Raw genomic sequence first — 19,398 nt, 5'->3', positions numbered from 1 at the left:
ATGTGCAATCCAGGTCAAAGTTTTCTATCTTTACCTGTGAGCAAATGAGATCGGTGCATCCGTTGAAGAGCATAGCAAAGCTGAACAGGTAGACACACCTTGGCCGTACCCACTTCAGGCCTGCGACGATTCCCGACAGGGGGCGGGCGAACATGTCTACGAATCCCAAGATGGTGAGCAGCAGAGCAGAAGCCGTATCCTCATAGCCGAGTCCTTTAGCATAGTTTACCACGAACACAGGCGGCACAAACAAGCCCAGCACCATAATGGAGGCGGCAATAGTATAAATGACAAATCCTCTGTCTTTGAACACACTGAAGTCTAGCAGTTTCTTCTTGGGTTGGGACTTCTTTTCCTTGTCTATGGCTGCGATATTGCCATCCTCCAGCATGCCGTGTTGTTTTGCTGGCAAAAGGGGCCTCATGAGGGCACCGCAGGCACAGCAGTTGAGAAGTATTCCTCCCAGGATGAGAAAGCCACCCCTCCAGCCATAATGGTACTGAAGAACTTGTCCCAGTGGGGAGAGAGAACACAGAGCCACAGGGCTGCCTGCCGCTGCCAGGCCGTTGGCCAAAGGTCGCTTCACGCTGAAGTAGCGATTGAGCATTATTAGGGATGGCTGGAAGTTCAATGAGAGGCCCAAACCTGATCAGAAGTAAAACATTTAAAACCATGTCACTCTCTCATTTGATACATCAGAGACACAGAATATTACCTAAACATAGGGGAAAAACATTAAATAAAAGGTTGTCATTTCATCTGGATTGGAATGAGGGACCAATTGACCCCACGGCAAAAGGTACGGAGTGGAGAAACTATTGTTTTTGTTCTTGTTTCTGGTGTTATAGTATTGCCCACTCACAAAAATGAGACGCTGTGATGAAATGAATGCCACAAAATCCTACATTTTGCACTTTTAGGGAGGTGTTAGTGTATATTATTGACTGTGTCATTATCTTAATTGGCTTTTACAAGTATAGTCCACACTAAGGATGGAAGATTACGGCAAAAACAACAATCGCAATTATCCATCCATCCATCCATTACCTACCGCTTGCCCCTTACGGGGTCGCGGGGGTGCTGGAGCCTATCTCAGCTGCACAAGGGCAGAAGGCAGGTACACCCTGGACAAGTCGCCACCTCATTGCAGAATCATAATTATTTTGATTGATATTGTTATCACGATTTGTATTTATTCATTCGAAAATAATTTTAGAAAAGTATATATTATACCACCAAAACACAATTTTAAATATATAAAAAAAACAGATATAAATTAGTAGTGAATAAACAATAGATTTAGATAATAATAGCTATATAAAAACAATAAAAAAATGTTTTACGTTGTATTGGTTTTTAAAGCATAGTAATTTTGTAAATGTATCAAAATGTGCTTTAAGTACATTATGCATACGTAAGGAAGTTTTTTTTAAACCTTTATTTTGTTAGCGTAGTCAGACAGAATGTGGCACGCCGCGCTGTTATTGTGAAGTGGGAAAGTGTACTGTGCTGTTGTTCTCAGCTTGATGATTGAAGAGGCGACTTGAGGCTTTAAAAAAAGGGAGCGTCTCTCAAGTTGAAACCACTGTTTGTACATCGTTGTTACGGCAATGATGTCGTTCACAACAACAGAAGCAGATGAGATGTGTTGTGTGTCTATGGAATTTTCTTTAGTTTTAGCTTCATAGTCCAGTCGATGTTTAATGCATTGTATAGTTAGGGACGGTGCAGTTGAGTGGATAAATGAGTGATAGCAGACAGGTTATTTTCCCAAATAAATACTCCTTCTCCTACAATGACAACAATTCACTTACATTTATGTCAATTCGCCTGATATTCTATGTTTAACAGTGGATTCCGTTTTAATTGGCCAATTATGTGATTCCGTCCACAATTAGTGAATGCGGGAATCATATGCCTTACTTTTTTATGGAGTTTAGTGATTATTGATCAGGCATACTAGCGCTGTGTTGAATAAAAAGTAGTGGAACAGTGCATACAGAGGACAAAAACTTGTTGTTGTTGTTGTTTTGGCCTGTTAATAAAGAGAAAGTTGATCCCTTGTTTAATATACACTACTAGATAGCACTTCATATTGTGTTCAAATTGTAGAAAACTTCACTAAAATATGGACTTCTGCTGAGGCTGGAAAGCATTATTCAAAATGTATATTGCTTCTTATGGAGAAATTTGCTTGAATATACAAAGTTTTCAATTTACAAACCCTGTTGAACAACCAATAAGTTTGTAAATCGAGGTTCCAGTCTATATATTTTTAATCAATACACTGTATTCAGGCATTTGAGTACCCTTTGAGGAAAAAAAAAGGAAAACTAACAAAAAAAGAGGATCATTTCTATCAGCACAAAGTGTTGCCAATATAGCCCCAAAAGAAAATGTTGAAAATCAAGACTATGTTTCCTGCAATCGGATGCTTTTCTACACTATATTTCACCTTTAGATTTATTCTCATCTACCAACCTCTTTTGGCTGACTTTTTCACACTTCACATGTAATGTATCACAGAATTTTAGTTTTTTTTAGTAGATAATTTACCAACATTATGATCATTGAAAATGTACCCCCTCGGGTATATTCTCAGGTAATATACTTCCGGTGTTGTGACCTTTAGTTTACATCCGTCTAGTCAAAAATACAACTTATCACTGGCTTCTAATAAATACTCACAGGGTTTGGGTTGTAATCATTTAAATATGATTAGCAGAAAAGTTGACAGCTGCCAACGTTGTGGCTGGGAGATAGAACGGAGGCAAAATTCAGTGCACCGTTTAGGCAACAGGAGCAGCGAGTACCTGCGGCTGAGGCGAACGTTCAATAAATTTAGTTTGAATCGTATATTTTTTACGGATGTGATATTTTGACATGTTGACATTGTGATACATGCCTGTGTTTAACTTTTCCTACCAACTCCTCCTACTGTACTCAACAAATGTATATATTATTATTTAGTTAATTTATTTGTGTTTGTTTCACTCAATACACCGGATTACTTATTATTATTATTATTATTATTATCACTGTATTACTAAACTTCTATGAGAACAGACCTCCCTAGTATGAGGTTAAATAGGGATTGTGTGCATGGTACAGGAAAGTGCAGGTCTTCTCAATGATGTGACTGTACCTGTAATAACTCCAACGCAAAGGTAGATGTGTACAATGCTGGTTGCAAAAGAAGCCAGAATCATTCCCAGTGAGGCGAAAATCCCTCCAACCATCATCACAGGTCGACAGCCAAACTTGTTCACCAACACACTGCAGAGAGGACCTAATATACACACGCTTTAGTACAATATTCCTACATTTCAATGATCCGATCTATGGTCTCTGAGAGCATACCTGTGCCGTAGAGCATGGCCAGCAGGATGGATGATATCCAGGCCGTGTCACTGTAGCCAACATGGAACTCTTTTATCAGCTCCTTGAAGAAGACGCTGACAGCCTTGGGGAACGCGTAGGAGAATCCTGTGATGACAAAGCAGCCGACCAACACCGCCCAGCCCCATCCGCCATCTGGTGCCTTCACCCCAGGAGGTCCGTCGTCCACCACTACTCCTCCCATGGCGTTCCCAGTTTGAGCAGTTTCAAGTCAGTGGCAAAAATGAAGCTGCAAAAAACACATTAAATCATCATGTATTCCAGAAATGATCAAAATAAACATGCGTCTTATATAAAATTGAACATGAAATGAAAGATGTTTGGTATTATTTTGCTATAAATAGTGCATAGTTAAACCCTGGACTCAAACGAGCAATACATTTTACTGTAAATTAAAAAAGATAAAAACTTGCCAAAATAAACTTCGACAGGGATGATCTTAGTTCCAAAATTAAAAACTTTACTACCAAAGACACTGATTTTGATGGTTAATGTAAACGTGAACATTTACATGTGTTTGCTACTAGATAAGAGTATACAGTATAAGTATGTTTTAACGGTAGAGGAACAGTTCATTTATTGTTGGAAGGGCTAAAACTTTCAAGATGCGCTGTAAAAATGAGTCAACAAAATCTACAATGTCAATACAAAAATTAAATGACATGAAATTAGACTTAGACTTAGACTCAGACACATAGACAAACTTTATTGATCCACAAGGGAAATTGTTCCACCAAGTAGCTCAGTTACAAAGGATGGAACGGCTAATGCAGGTATAAAGTAGACAAAAAATTTACCATAGAAGCAATATAAAATATAACATGTATGTAATATTTACATATTGTATTTATTTTATCATACTATATTTTTCTATAATATATACAATATATAATAAATGCCAATTACCATGTACAATATTACAGTTTATGTAACAGCTGCAGCAAAAAGAAAAAAAGGGCAGTTTTATTGTTGTTTTTTTTGTTTGTTTGTTTTTTTGTCCTGTCCAGCTTCTCAGGCAAATCATGTAGTTGATGTAGATGCCCATATCGGCTGTACAAATGTACTTTAAAAAAAAGAAGTGTGGGGGACTTCTCTTGTTGCTTTATTTGTATTTGACCTTATCAAATTTATTTATATTAGTCTTAGGTGCACCCGGGCCAGAGCAGGAGTGGATAGAAAAAGAAAAAAAGGAAGACAGAGGGGGAAATAATGGGACAAGAGGGGGATAATACAGAGAGACAACAACAGCAAACACAACAACAATAACAAAAACAATAGAGCAACATCAGCAAATACGTTATGAACAAATATGATGGTAAAAGTAATAGAGATGAAGCAGTTAGTTAAATGAATAATAATACAAAAATGACAATTAGCATTATTACACTACAAATGGAGCACTACAAATACCAATAGAAATAGTGCTATTGATAATGAATAATACCAATAACTTACCTCTATTATCAACAATACAGATGTTCAAATGCAACTGTATATATATATATATATATATATATATATATATATATATATATATATATATATATATATATATATATATATATATATATATATGTAGGTGTGGGAAAAAAATCACAAGACTACTTCATCTCTACAGAACTGTTTCATGAGGGGTTCCCTCAATCATCAGGTGATTGAGGGAACCCCTCATGAAGTAGTCTTGTGATTTTTTTCCCACACCTACATATTGCGCTCTACCACGGTATCGAGCACTATTCTCTGGATAATCCAATCAAGACATATATATATACATATATATATATATATATATATATATATATATATATATATATATATATATATATACATATACATATTATATATATATATATATATATATATATATATATATATATATATATATATATATATATATATATATATATATATATATATATATATATATATATATATATATATATATATATATATGTATAATAGATACAAAAAAAGCAAAAAAATGGAGGGGAAGAAAGAGAAGCCACCTATACTAACCTTGTAGATTGTTATGATAAAAATAGGTTAAGCTTTGTCAGTGTGCCGTGTGTTACCCAGTTTACCCTAGGGTAACAACGTCAATTTATGTTTGATGAAACGTGATGATATGCATGAGTATGTACAGTATGTGTATATGTATGTTTGTACAGTGAATTTCTCTGTATAGTATGTCTATATGTATGTTTGAACAGTGAATGTATATGTACATGTATGTGTATATGTACAAACCCCGTTTCCATATAAGTTGGGAAATTGTGTTAGATGTAAATATAAACGGAACACATCCATCCATCCATTTTCTATCGCTTATTCTCTTTTGGGGTCGCGGTGTGGAACACAATGATTTGCAAATCATTTTCAACCCATATTCAGTTGAATATGCTACTAAGACAACATATTTGATGTTCAAACTGATAAACATTTTTTTTTTTTGCAAGTAATCATTAACTTTAGAATTTGATGCCAGCAATACGTGACAAACAAGTTGGGTAAGGTGGCAATAAATACTGATAAAGTTGAGGAATGCTCATCAAACACTTATTTGGAACATCCCACAAGTGTGCAGGCTAATTGGGAACAGGTGGGTGCCATGATTCTGTATAAAAACAACTTCCCAAAAAAAAAAGCTCAGTTTTTCACATGAAAGGATGGGGAGAGGTACACCCCTTTGTCCACAACTGCGTGAGCAAATAGTCAAACAGTTTAAGAACAACGTTTCTAAAAGTGCAATTGCAAGAAATTTAGGGATTTCAACATCTACGGTCCATAATATAATCAAATGGTTCAGAGAATCTGGAGAAATCCCACCACGTAAGCGGCATGGCCGGAAACCAACATTGAATGACCGTGACCTTCGATCCCTCAGACAGCACTGTATCAAAAAACGACATCAATCTCTAAAGGATATCACCACATGGGCTCAGGAACACTTCAGAAAACCACTGTCACTAAATACAGTTCGTCGCTACATCTGTAAGTGCAAGTTAAAGCTCGACAATGCAAAGCAAAAGCCATTCATCAACAACATCCAGAAACGCCGCCGGCTTCTCTGGGCCCGGGATCATTTAAGATGTACTGATGCAAAGTGGAAAAGTGTTTTGTGGTCTGATGAGTCCACATTTCAAATTTTTGGGGGAAATATTCGACATCGTGTCATCCGGACCAAAGGGGAAGCGAACCTTTCAGACTGTTATCGACACAGAGCTCAAAAGCCAACATCTGTGATGGTATGGGGGTGCATGAGTACCCAAGCCATGGGTAACTTACACATCTGTGAAGGCATCCTTAATGCTGAAAGGTACATACAGGTTTTGGAACAACATATGCTGCCATCCAAGCGCCGTCGTTTTCATGGACGCTCCTGCTTATTTCAGCAATACAATGCCAAGCCACATTCACATGTGTTACAACAGAGTGGCTTCGTAAAAAAAGAGTGCGTGTACTTTCCTGGCCTGCCTGCAGTCCAGACCTGTCTCCCATTGAAAATGTGTGGCGCGTTATGAAGCGTAAAATACGACAGCGGAGACCTCGGACTGTTGAACGACTGAAGCTCTACATAAAACAAGAATGGGAAAGAATTCCACTTTCAAAGCTTCAACAATTAGTTTCCCCAGTTCCCAAACGTTTATTGAGTGTTGTTAAAAGAAAAGGTGATGTAACACAGTGGTGAACATGCCCTTTCCCAACTACTTTGGCACAGTAGGTATGGTGTTCTTGGGATGCAATTCAGTATTCTTCTTCCTCCAAACACGACGAGTTGAGTTTATACCAAAATGGATACATGGATGATACAGCAGAGGATTGGGAGAATGTCATTTGGTGAGATGAAACCAAAATACAACTTTTTGGTGTAAACTCAACTCGTCGTGTTTGGAGGAAGACGAATACTGAGTTGCATAGAACACCATAGCTACTGTGAAGCATGTGGGTGGAAACATCATGCTATGGGGCTGTTTTTCTGCTAAGGGGACAGGACGATTGATCCGTGTTAAGGAAAGAATGAATGGACCCTTGTATCGTGAGATTTTGAGCCAAAACCTCCTCCCATCAGTGAGAGCTTTGAATGGTTGACCAAATACTTGTTTTCCACCATAATTTACAAATAAATTCTTTAAAATCCCTACAATGTGAATTCCTGTATTTTTTTTCACATTCTGTCTCTCACAGTTGAAGTGTACCTATGATGAAAATTACAGACCTCTGTCATCATTTTAAGTGGGAGAACTTGCACAATAGGTGGCTGACTAAATACTTTTTTGCCCTACTGTATCACAGTAAACACTGTAAGGTCTGACCAACACATCAGGGAACTCATGTAAGTGAAGTTGGTTGGATGTCCCACTAATAATGGACGTGAGTTCAAATCCAGAATATTATGCGCAGAAGTAAAAATTCAGACGTATTAAAATGTTCGCACGCATAAATCTGAGCAAGTTTCTTTTTTACTTAGCAATCAACTTGAAATTGACTACAGGCGTGTGCGTGCCTTGACAGAGACAACCCAGGCCGGCCGCCTTTTAAATTTGCAAATATTGAAAGTAGCCATGTGGCTGGGCGCTGCACGCTAATGACCATTCAGGGCTCAGTCGGAGGTGCTTGTTTCTCCTGACTTCAGCTAAACACAGAGGCGTGAGATTTAAAGCCAGCTGTCATTGCCGTGTCTTCAAGAACTGCTCACAGGCTGAAATAAAAATGAAGGTTAAGAAGACGATAAATGTGCGTGGCCAAAAATACAAGTGGGCCATTTCAAAAGACAGTCGCTGCAATGATACGCAAACTTGATCAAAGGTGGATGACTATGTGATTACCCTCAATATAAATACATTTTGTGGAAGATATTTGCCAGATTAGAGTTTCATGTGAAAATTATGTAATATGGATAGGCTCCAGTCGTCCATACACCCCCCACTCTCCCATCTCTGCCACCCCCAGTATGGCCAAGAAGTCACATGCAGGAACACATTGCGACAGCATTAGGTGGCAAAATGATTGACAACATAAATTAATAGACGTCCTCACAAATGTCAATATAAATATAAAGCATTAACTGCATTGGCGATAAATTCAATGTTGTGTTCTTGCCTCAATCTTTTTTACATTGTTGAAATCAAATGCTGGCAAAGAATGGACGACCGTCTATGTGTGACGCCAAAATATCCACAGCCTGGAGAAATGTTTGTATGGCACCTATGGAGTTGCAGTGAGGCAGCGCACACTTCCATGTACCGGTAAATGGAAAATGGGTTATACTTGTATAGAGCTTTTCTACCTTCAAGCTACTCAAAGCGCTTTGACACTATTTCCACATTCACCCATTCACTCACACCATACTTGCCAACCCTGAGACCTCCGATTTCGGGAGGTGGGGGGGTAGGGGGTTGGGGTGTGGTCAGGAGTAGGGGGGAGGGGTGGTTGGGGGCGTGGTTGGAGTGGGCGGGGTTAGGAGGGGTGGCCTATAATTCACCAACTCGAGTATTTCATTTATATATATATATATATATATGTATGAAATACTTGACTTTAAGTGAATTCTAGCTATATATATTTATTGTATTATATATATAAATAAAATAAGTAGTTGAATTTCAGACGGCACCTATCAAATACACAGTAATAAAAACACAGTTGTTCTACTAACTGTACTGTGCTTGCTTGTTACTAAAAAACAACAACACTTACCTTTCACTATTTGAATAACCTTTGTTCTGCCATTTGCGTACTGGCGAGTGACCTCCGAATCCGGGAACATCCTTCACGGATTTGTTGTAGACATCCGCAAATGAGAACGGGATGTTGCTTCCTGCTATCTGCATATCCATCTTTGTCCCAGCATAAGATACACCATCGGGTCTCCATTTTGCAAGATGGGCCATAATACTGGGTTGTGAACAATGCTGCGCTGCGGACGCTTTCTGCTTTCATGGCTGAGTATATACGTTCACCGTGTTCAATGGAGAAGTCTGTTCTACAAAATGTACAAGCGACATACCATTTCCCCTTCGAACTCTCCTGGATAAACTGAAATTCTTGTTTCCAATCGTTCTGGAACTTGCAAGCGTAATTCTTCATTTTGTTCGTCGAAGGTGTAATATATTGGGTTGGAGTCAATAACCAGGCGACGTGATGAAGTTACGTCTCTTTACTGTGAGCTTCAGAACAGACAGACATTCTATTCCATGTACAGTAGATGGCAGTATTGTCCTGTTTAAGAGGGTCACAACATTTAATCAGGTTCTCGTCTGAATTTCGGGAGATTTTCGGGAGAAAATTTGTCCCGGGAGGTTTTCGGGAGAGGCGTTGAAATTTGGGAGTCTCCCGGAAAATCCGGGAGGGTTGGCAAGTACGACTCACACATTCACAAAATGATGGCGAAAGCTGCCATGCAAGGCCCTAACCACAATCCATCAGGAGCAAGGGTGAAGTGTCTTGCTCAAGGACACAATGGACATGACTAGGATGGTAGAAGCCGGGGATCAAACCAGGAACCCCCAGAGTTGCTGGCACAGCTGCTCTATCCACCGAGCCTGCCGTGCCCTAAGTCAACATAAGTTTTAAAGATTGCCGCTTATTACATGAGGGCCCTGGTCGAACTTGTTAGCTTTAGCTTATAGCTAGAGATGTACGTCACTTTTTTTTTTGCATGCACAGGAAAAAGAAAGTGGGTGTGAAGGACAGTGCTGAGAAAAATAAGTAAATGGTATTTATTGAATTTAAGAAATACATCATCATGACAAGCATGAAGTCTGCTCGTCTGACGCAAAATGAAACAGTTTGAGTTGATAATGCCGACAAATAATGTTACAAAAATTTTTAAAAGGCAGACATTCATGCATTAAAACATGGGGAAGCTGCTGATGGTGTGTTTGAAGTAGGAGCACCATGAAGGAGATACTGTTGAAGTCCACTCTCCGAGGAAATGCTTAAAATTATTACTTCATTACTTCAGGAGCACTGAGCGTCAATAAATTAAAATACCGTACATAGGTTAGTTAATTTCAGGAGTTCAATTCAGACTTAAAAGCCATTCAAAGGCTCAGGAAGTTTTGTCCTTTTGTTATTTTTTGTACTAGACCGTGAACCTGTCGTTTATAATGCAGGTATGAAATTGTTATTTACTGTTTACTACAGGGTTTCTTTTTGTCAAGATGATAAGTTCAGAGCTGCTCTCTTTCCACAGCTTCAGTGCCCCTAGTTTGACTGGGGCACCATTCTGTCTCATGCCAAACGCATATCACCACCATTACTAATTTAAGACCGCCACATTCCGCTGGAACACACATACTCAAAACAGGGGTCAAATGGAGCAACTGTCTCTTGTCACTGTCAGGTGACAATTGCATGGATACTGTCATGCATTGTTTGTGCAAGAGGAAGACAGGCTGGCAACACAAAGGCAAAGAACATCATCAATATTAAATATATGAGGGAAGGGTAAGCGGGAAAGAAAGGGGCACCGATTAGGCTGTCTGGGATCCATCATCCATCCATCCATTTTCTACCACTTGTCCCTTTCGGGGTCGATGGGGGTGCTGGAGCCTATCTCAGCTGCATTCAGTCGGAAGGCGGGGTACATCCTGGAAAAGTCGCCACCTCATCACAGAGCCAACACAGATAGACAACATTCATACTCACATTCACACACTAGGGACCGTTTAGTGTTGCCAATCAACCTATCCCCAGGTGCATGTCTTTGGAGGTGGGAGGAGACCAGAGTACCCAGAGAGTTGAAAAAATAAGAAAGAGGCTTAATGTGACTGGAAAAAAGTGAAATGCAAATACTGATAACATTAGTAAGTAGTGAAGGCAATTTTTATACAAATGGCAGCTGAATGCAGAAGACTTGTGGCTTAACTGCAATGCTGTATTGAAAATGTGGATTTCTTTGGAATGTCAAAAATAAGTCATCCAAATGTGTTGAATGGCCAAGATTTTCATGTTGGAAGGGTTCCAATCAATAGAGCAATGGGGAAATAGCAAATATTCTGAAAATCAAAGGGAATTTGGAATTGAAAATGTGGAATTAAAAAAAATATGTCTGTTACTCATGGGATGTGGAAAATTGTTAGTCTAAATTAGCTTAATGTTTTGGATGTTGGAATGGTTTCAATTAGTTTAAAAAAAGGAAAAGTACAGTGGTACCCGAACATAGGGCTGGTCGGTATGGCTGGAAACTCAACAACAATAACTATTGATATTTTTCATGACCTATCTAAAATATGTACAAAGAGCAAAATATATTATTATTATTATTATTACTGTATGTAAACATCCATCCATCCATTTTCTACCGCTTGTCCCTTTTGGGGTCGCGGGGGGTGCTGGAGCCTATCTCAGCTGCATTCGGGCGGAAGGAGGAGTACACCCTGGACAAGTCGCCACCTCATCACAGGGCCAACACAGATAGACAGACAACATTCACACTCACATTCACACACTAGACATTTGTATTTAAAATGTAACCTTCCTCTAATTATAATCATCACAGCTATTCAGACAGAAAGGAAACACAATTTTAACACGACCATGAAAAAAACACTCAATCAATTTTCAAATTACATTAACCACTTAACATTATCTTTTTTAAATTGAGGTGTAGAAATATGGAATATGCAATAAATATTTATCCATCCATTTTCTACCGCTTGTCCCGTTCGGGGTAGCGGGGTGTTGCTGGAGCCCTTCTTAGCCCCATTCGAGCGGAAGGCGGAGTACACCCTGGACAAGTCGCCAGCTCATCGCAAGGAAAGAAATGTTAAAAAAATGTAACACAAATGTGCAAATGTAAACATAGAGAAACCTGAAAATAACTATTTTCTGCAGGTTTACTGCCAGGAAGTTACGAATGTGCTCTAGAGCTGTGGTCCCCAACCACCGGGCCGATTGGTAATTAAAAAAAAAATTTAAAAACATAAATGTTTGTTTTTTTTAATTATTAAATCAACATATAAAACACACTATGTACATTATATATCAATATAGATCAATACAGTCTGCAGGGATAGAGTCCGTAAGCACACATGATTGTATTTCTTCCGCTTATCTGAGGTCAAGTCGCGGGGCAGCATCCTTAGCCGAGAAGCCCAGACTTCCCTCTCCCCAGCCCCTCGTCAAGGTTCCACCCGGGGGATGCTAAGGCATTCCCAGGACAGCCGGGAGACATTGTTTTCCGAATGGGTCCTGGCTCTTCCCCGTGGTCTCCTACCGTGCCCTAAACACCTCCCCAGGGAGGCGCCCGCGTCGCATTCTGACCAGATGCCCGAACCACCTCATCTAGCTCCTCTCGATGTGGAGGAGCAGCGGATTTACTTTGAGCTCCTCTCGGATGACAGAGCTTCTCACCCTATCTCTAAGGGAAAGCACTGCCACCTGGCTGAGGAAACTCATTTTGGCCGTTTGTACCCGTAATCCTGTCTTTTCGGTCATAACCCAAAGCTCATGACCATAGGCGAGGTTGGGAACGTAGATCGACCGGTAAATTGAGAGCTTTGCCTTCCGGCTCAGCTCCTTCTTCACCACAACGGATCGATACAGTGTCCGCATTACTGAAGATGCCGCACCGATCCGCCTGTCGATCTCAGGATCCACTCTTCCCTCACTCGTGAACAAGACTCCGAGATACTTGACCTCCTCCACTTGGGGCAGGATCTCTTCCCCAACCCGGAGATGGCACTCCACCCTTTTCTGGACGATATTAATTTAATAAATTTTTTTAAATCCTCAAAAACATGACCAGGCGTGTCGCCAACTTGGCGAAGAAATTCAAGCGTATCACTGCTAGTTTGCACCATGCTTAAGCAAAACGAGATGGTAACACCAGCCAAGGATATTAAAATAATATCTCAATGGCAGACATTTGTCTATAAAAATATGGAGAAGCTGCAGATGGTGTGTTTGATGGAAAAGCAGCTGGAAAAAGATACCTTAGAAGTCCCTTCTTGAAGGTAAATGCTGTACATTATCATTATTATTACATTACTTCATAAAACTCTTATAGTTGTTAGTAGTCCACTATTGATAATGTTTTATAAAAGGTTGGTTTTCTTTTTTAAAATACATTTTACATGTTAAAATGGTACTATTTTTTGGCATGGGCAAGCAGCAATTAAACTGATTTCAATTCGTATTAACTGAAGAAGTTGATTTGAGATATGAGTGCTTTAGGTTAAGAGTTTCGTCACAGAACTATTAAAACTCGTAAGTTGAGGCAGTACTATAGTAAACATTGCCAAGATCAAAGAAAATGTGTTATTGTAAACATAGTCAGGGTATTTTTACATTCTGAATGAGCTGATTGTTTGTGTGTTGGAAAGGTTTAATTCTGCTGACAAATGAGGCAGTATAGTGGTAGAAATGATGCATCTAAAAACATTATCCCAAATCAATTTGTGGAATTGAGGGCCCAAACAAAGAATCATACATGTTGTGTTACGGGTCATACATATACTTGCCAACCCTCCCGATTTTCCCGGGAGAATCCCGAATTTCAGTGCCCCTCCAGAATTTCTCCCGATTTCCACTCAGGCAACAATATTGGGGGCGTTCCTTAAAGGCACTGCCTTTAACTTCCTCTACAATCTGTCGTCACGTCCGCTTTTCTTCCGTATAAACAGCGTACCGGACCAGTCACATAATATATGCGACACACATAAGTGAATGCAAGGCATACTTGATCAACAGCCATAGAGGTCAAACTGAGAGTGGCCGTATAAACAACTTTAACAGTTACAAATATGCGCCACACTGTCAACCCACACCAAACAAGAATGACAAACATATTTTGGGAGAACATCCGCACCGTAACACAACAGAAAAAAATACCAAGAACTCCTTTCAGCACTAACTCTTCCGGGACGTTACAATATACACACACCGCCACCACCAAACCCCGCCCCCCATCTCCTGAATTTGGAGGTCTCAAGGTTGGTCATACAACTGTTGCCTCTCACTCTGCTCCTCGGGACATGCCCACAGGCGTTCCTCTGCGGCCGCAGAGCGCACCTCGGGACACGCTCCGAGCGTTTTTCTTTGGCTTTTTTCTACACGCGGCTGCAGTCACTCTACAATCAATTGCCTTCTTAAGCCAGCGTGTCTTGCGTTCCAGTGCCAGAACGTATTTACATGTACAGTACTTGTACACAACCCTTCATCATCCCCCGGTTTCAAGATGTGTGTCTCGTCTCCCTGGAGCCCCTCAGGACTCTCTGCTGCCTCCCTGGATCTCGACCTCACGCCTGCCTTTTGACCACGACGCCTCACTCCAACCCCTGACCTCCTGCCTGTCCCTTGCCCTCCAAGCCTGTCTTGCCCTTTCTGGACTTCCGCACCGATCTCAACACACACCTTCAACACCACCTCGTAACACTCCTCACATATTTGCTACGCATAGTCACACATTATACATTTGGGTTAAACACACACTTCACGTATATTTATATATCTCAATAGCTAACGACGTTCCTGTCTCCAAGCCGTCTCCTTCTACCACTGTACTGTTACATGTTGGTCACTCAGTCTTGTCATTCTTTTAACAAAAAACTGTGTTAGTAACGTTTCTTTATTATAAAACATGCCTTTGTTAGCGGGGGCGCACGGTGGAATACAGGGGTTAGTGCATCTGCCACACAATACCAAGGTCCTGAGCAGTCCTGGGTTCAAATCCCGGGCTCGGGATCTTTCTATGTGGAGTTTCCATGTTCTCCCCGTGACTGCGTGGGTTCCCTCCGGGTACTCCGGCTTCCTCTCACCTCAAATGACATGCACCTGGGGATAAGTTGATTGGCAACACTAAATTGGCCCTAGTGTGTGAATGTGAGTGTGAATGTTGTCTGTCTATCTGTGTTGGCCCTGCGATGAGGTGGCGACTTGTCCAGGGTGTACCCCGCCTACCGCCCGAATACAGGTGAGCTAGGCGCCAGCGACCCCCTGCAACCCCAAAAGGGACAAGCGGTAGAAAATGGATGGATGGATGGCCTTTGTTAGCCTTGTTTGACTCGGCAATAATTTGCTAATGAACACAGTTACATCACATGTGACTGTCACTGTGTGTACGGCTACAAAAACATTAGTCGTATGATTGGCTCTTTGCACTTTAAAACAGATAACTAAGAAAAAACAATGTACCATTGTAATAAGGATTATTAAAATCAAAGGTGATTTGTGTTGTGTAAAATGTGACAATGATGTTTTCATGTTGGAATGGTTTTAATTAGTTAAGAATTGTGATTAAGCAAAAATATCGATTTGTTTTTTTAATCATTATTATTTTGTTATTTGTTTTTAATCTGTCCTGTCTGCTCTACGGATTTACTTGAGAAAAGAAAAGTTTTTTTCTAATGAATTGTGATTCTTACTTGTAATGATTGTTACTTGTTTATAAAAACAAAATATCAATTAAAAAAAAAATCTAAATGTTTTTTTTTCTTTTTATCTGTCCTGCTCACCCTTTTAGGCAAGTCATATTGTTGATGTAGGTCATCATATCTGTTGTACATATTTACTTTAGCAAAGAGACGTTTGGGATACTTCTTTTGTTGCATTATTTTTTTGTATTTGACATTTTAGTAAATGTTTGGGCATAATTTTACTAAACAAAACCAGTTTTCTTTTAAGTAAGATAGAAACTGATCACATCTGTTTATCTATTTTATGGAGGAATGTAGTTAATCATAGAACTGTCACCCAATGTTAGTAAAAAAGTATTGATTTTGAATCAAGAATTATTTTGAATCGATTCTGAATCGAATTATTACCCTCAAAAATCGGATCTAATCGTGTGGTGCCCAAAGATTCACAGCCCTACTTAGTTGTATTTGACCTTTATTAAATGTTTGGGTAGAATTTGATTGAACAAAACCATCATTCCATCCATTTCCTACCGCTTATTCCTTTTGGGCTCGCGGGGGGCGCTGGTGCCTATCTCAGCTACAATCGGGCGGAAGGCGGGGTACACCCTGGACAAGTCACCACGTACTCGCAGGACCAACACAGATAAACAGACAACATACACACTCACATTCACACACTAGGGCCAATTTAGTGTTGCCCAGGTGCATGTCTTTGGAAGTGGGAGGAACCCAGAGTACCCGGAGGGAACCCACGTATTCACGGGGAGGACATGCAAAACTCCACACAGAAAGATCCCGAGCCCGGGATTGAACCCCAGACTAGGCAGGACCTTCGTATTGTGAGGCAGACGCACTAACCACTCTTCTACTGTGGAACAAAACCAGTTTTCTTTGAATTAATATATAAGTGTATCAGCGCTTTTATCTATTTTAAGAAGGAATGTATTTTAGTCATAGAACTGGCACACAATGTTATTAAAGTATTGATTTTGATTCCAGAATTGTTTTGAATGGAGAATCAATTCTGAATTCAATCGTTACCACCAAAAATCTAATTGAACCGAATCGTGTGGTGCCCAAACATTCCCAGCCTAAACACAAAATTACACAATTTCAGTTTTCTACCATTGGTAATGTATTATAGCGTTTTAGACACTAGAGTGTCCAAAGTGTGATGGGGGGGGAGGGGGCTTTGTGCAGATTGTTTTCATTAGCTCGCAGCAAATTAAAAAAATACAATCAAAAAAGATTACAACAGCAAAAGTTGTAAAATAACAATAACATGACAGGGTTTGTTATACTAGATTTGAGGATTGAAATGTTGTCCCTCCAGTGAGGGTTCCACAGTAAGAAATAATTACAAAAGCCCCGGTGTATAACACAAAGCAGACATGCAGCCTACATTATCTTTAACTATATTAACGCTCAGTCTGTTTTAAGAAATATAAAATATATCATATTAAATGGCCCCTGCCCCACGTCTTTTGCTTTTCATTATTTGCTTTACATATTTGCTGCAAATAGTCACACATTACACATTTGGGTTAAACACACACTTCACGTATATTTGTAAATCTCAACAGACACGCTGCAAGCTAACGACGTTCCTGTCTCCAAGCCGTCTCCTTCTACCACAGTACTGTTACATGTTGGTCACTCAGTCTTGTCATTCTTTTAATAAAAAACTGTGTTCGTAACGTTTCTTTATTATAAAACATGCCTTTGTTAGCGGGGGCGCACGGTGGAATACAGGGGTTAGTGCATCTGCCACACAATATGAAGGTCCTGAGCAGTCCTGGGTTCAATCCCGGGCTCGGGATCTTTCTGTGTGGAGTTTGCATGTTCTCCCTGTGACTGCGTGGGTTCCCTCCGGGTACTCCGGCTTCCTCCCACCTCCAATGACATGCACCTGGGGATAAGTTGATTGGCAACACTAAATTGGCCCTAGTGTGTGAATGTGAGTGTGAATGTTGTCTGTCTATCTGTGTTGGCCCTGCGATGAGGTGGCGACTTGTCCAGGGTGTACCCCGCCTACCGCCCGAATACAGGTGAGCTAGGCGCCAGCGACCCCCTGCAACCCCAAAAGGGACAAGCGGTAGAAAATGGATGGATGGATGGCCTTTGTTAGCCTTGTTTGACTCGGCAATAATTTGCTAATGAACACAGTTACATCACATGTGACTGTCACTGTGTGTACGGCTACAAAAACATTGTCGTATGATTGGGTCTTTGCACTTTAAAACAGATAACTAAGACAAAACAATGTACCATTGTAATAAGGATTATTAAAATCAAAGGTGATTTGTGTTGTGTAAAATGTGACAATGATGTTTTCATGTTGGAATGATTTTAATTAGTTAAGAATTGTGAAACATTTTCAATAAAGAATTTAGTTTCGGAAAGTGTGGATTTTTTAAATGTATTTACAGACATGTCACATGTCCTAAATGATGTTTTGATGTGGGAATGCCTAATGGGTTGAGAAATATGGAAATAGTTCGGCGCAAATAATTCATAACGAGAAAAAAATGGGTACAAAAAAACAGCAATAAATATGCTTCATCACCAATAACACAAACCTGTATGTCCATTTTTTTATTTATTTTCAGTAAAAAAAGTTTGGACTTGAGATCGTTGTGTTTTCAGTTGAAGCATGTCAACAGCAACTACCCGGATGACGGTCATGAATCTTTCGGCAACACGTCGGCCATAACAGAACACATTTCTTTTTTTTCCGTTTTCAAATGTCATTGATTTTCTTAGTAAATATGACCTGAGCCTTGGCCTCTCTGCTAAGTGCTTTTGTATTGTTCACATGCTAAATATAAATAATGAAGTAAAAGTGGGTGTGATGATTGAATGAGACGTTATAGATTTAGAGGTAACCACTATTGCTGTGTCTTGATGTGCCTTACTTCTGTAATTAACCACGTACTTGTAAATAACCAAATGTAAATAATCAAATGTTCTTCTAATGTATTTACTTGTTCTTATGCTATCTGAACTCACTATGTAGACAACATATCGCTGTACATATCCTACTAAGTCAGACCGACACTGTTTCAATGTCCAATTCTCTGATGATGCAATTGATGATGACTGAAGTGCTGATATCAACCAAACCCACCACATCCCACCCCCCGGATTGTAAATAATGTAAATAATTAAATGTATATACTATGATGATTAACTTGTGTGATGACTGTATTATGATGATAGTATATATTTGTACCATGAATTGATTTACGTGGACCCCGAATCAAACAAGTTGAAAACGTATTCGGGTGTTACCATTTAGTGGTCAATTGTACGGAATATGTAGTGTACTGTGCAATCTACCAATAACAGTTTCAATCAATCAATCAATTCTCGGTGTGAACACACTTATGGACTCAAAAGACTGAGTGTAAATTGAGACACAGTAGGGATTATAATATTTTCCTACTGTTTAAAGCAGCACTTAGTAACTTTTCAACCTTCATAAAATAGTTTCATAACTGTTGGGATGCTACATGGACTTACAGCTAGTTAAAAAGGTCTGTGTAACTTTCTCTGAAAACTAAGAGAAGAAAAACGCCTACACGCAATCACAGCTATCATGGCCAAAGCTCCGAAACAACCAAAGAAACTAAAAGTT

At 39.7% G+C, this 19,398-nt stretch overlaps 1 protein-coding gene across 1 annotated transcript in view; it reads right to left on the bottom strand.

The window, feature by feature from the left end:
• Positions 1-19,398, bottom strand: part of slc16a3b (solute carrier family 16 member 3b) — a 36,475-nt gene that overhangs the window by 13,052 nt on the left and 4,025 nt on the right. Inside the window, exons 2-4 of the mRNA XM_061908664.1 lie at positions 3,361-3,628; positions 3,146-3,289; positions 35-645 (exon numbers count right to left, since the gene is read on the bottom strand). Of these exons, the coding sequence (XP_061764648.1) occupies positions 35-645; positions 3,146-3,289; positions 3,361-3,583 (978 nt within the window). The 5' untranslated portion in view covers positions 3,584-3,628. The remainder of the gene's footprint in view (positions 1-34; positions 646-3,145; positions 3,290-3,360; positions 3,629-19,398) is intronic.

This window comes from Nerophis ophidion, linkage group LG08 (assembly GCF_033978795.1).
Source record: "Nerophis ophidion isolate RoL-2023_Sa linkage group LG08, RoL_Noph_v1.0, whole genome shotgun sequence".
In the NCBI taxonomy this organism is placed as follows: Eukaryota; Metazoa; Chordata; class Actinopteri; order Syngnathiformes; family Syngnathidae; genus Nerophis; species Nerophis ophidion.
The sequence above is the reverse complement of the archived record's forward strand: the minus strand, read 5'-3'. Positions and strand labels throughout refer to the sequence as shown.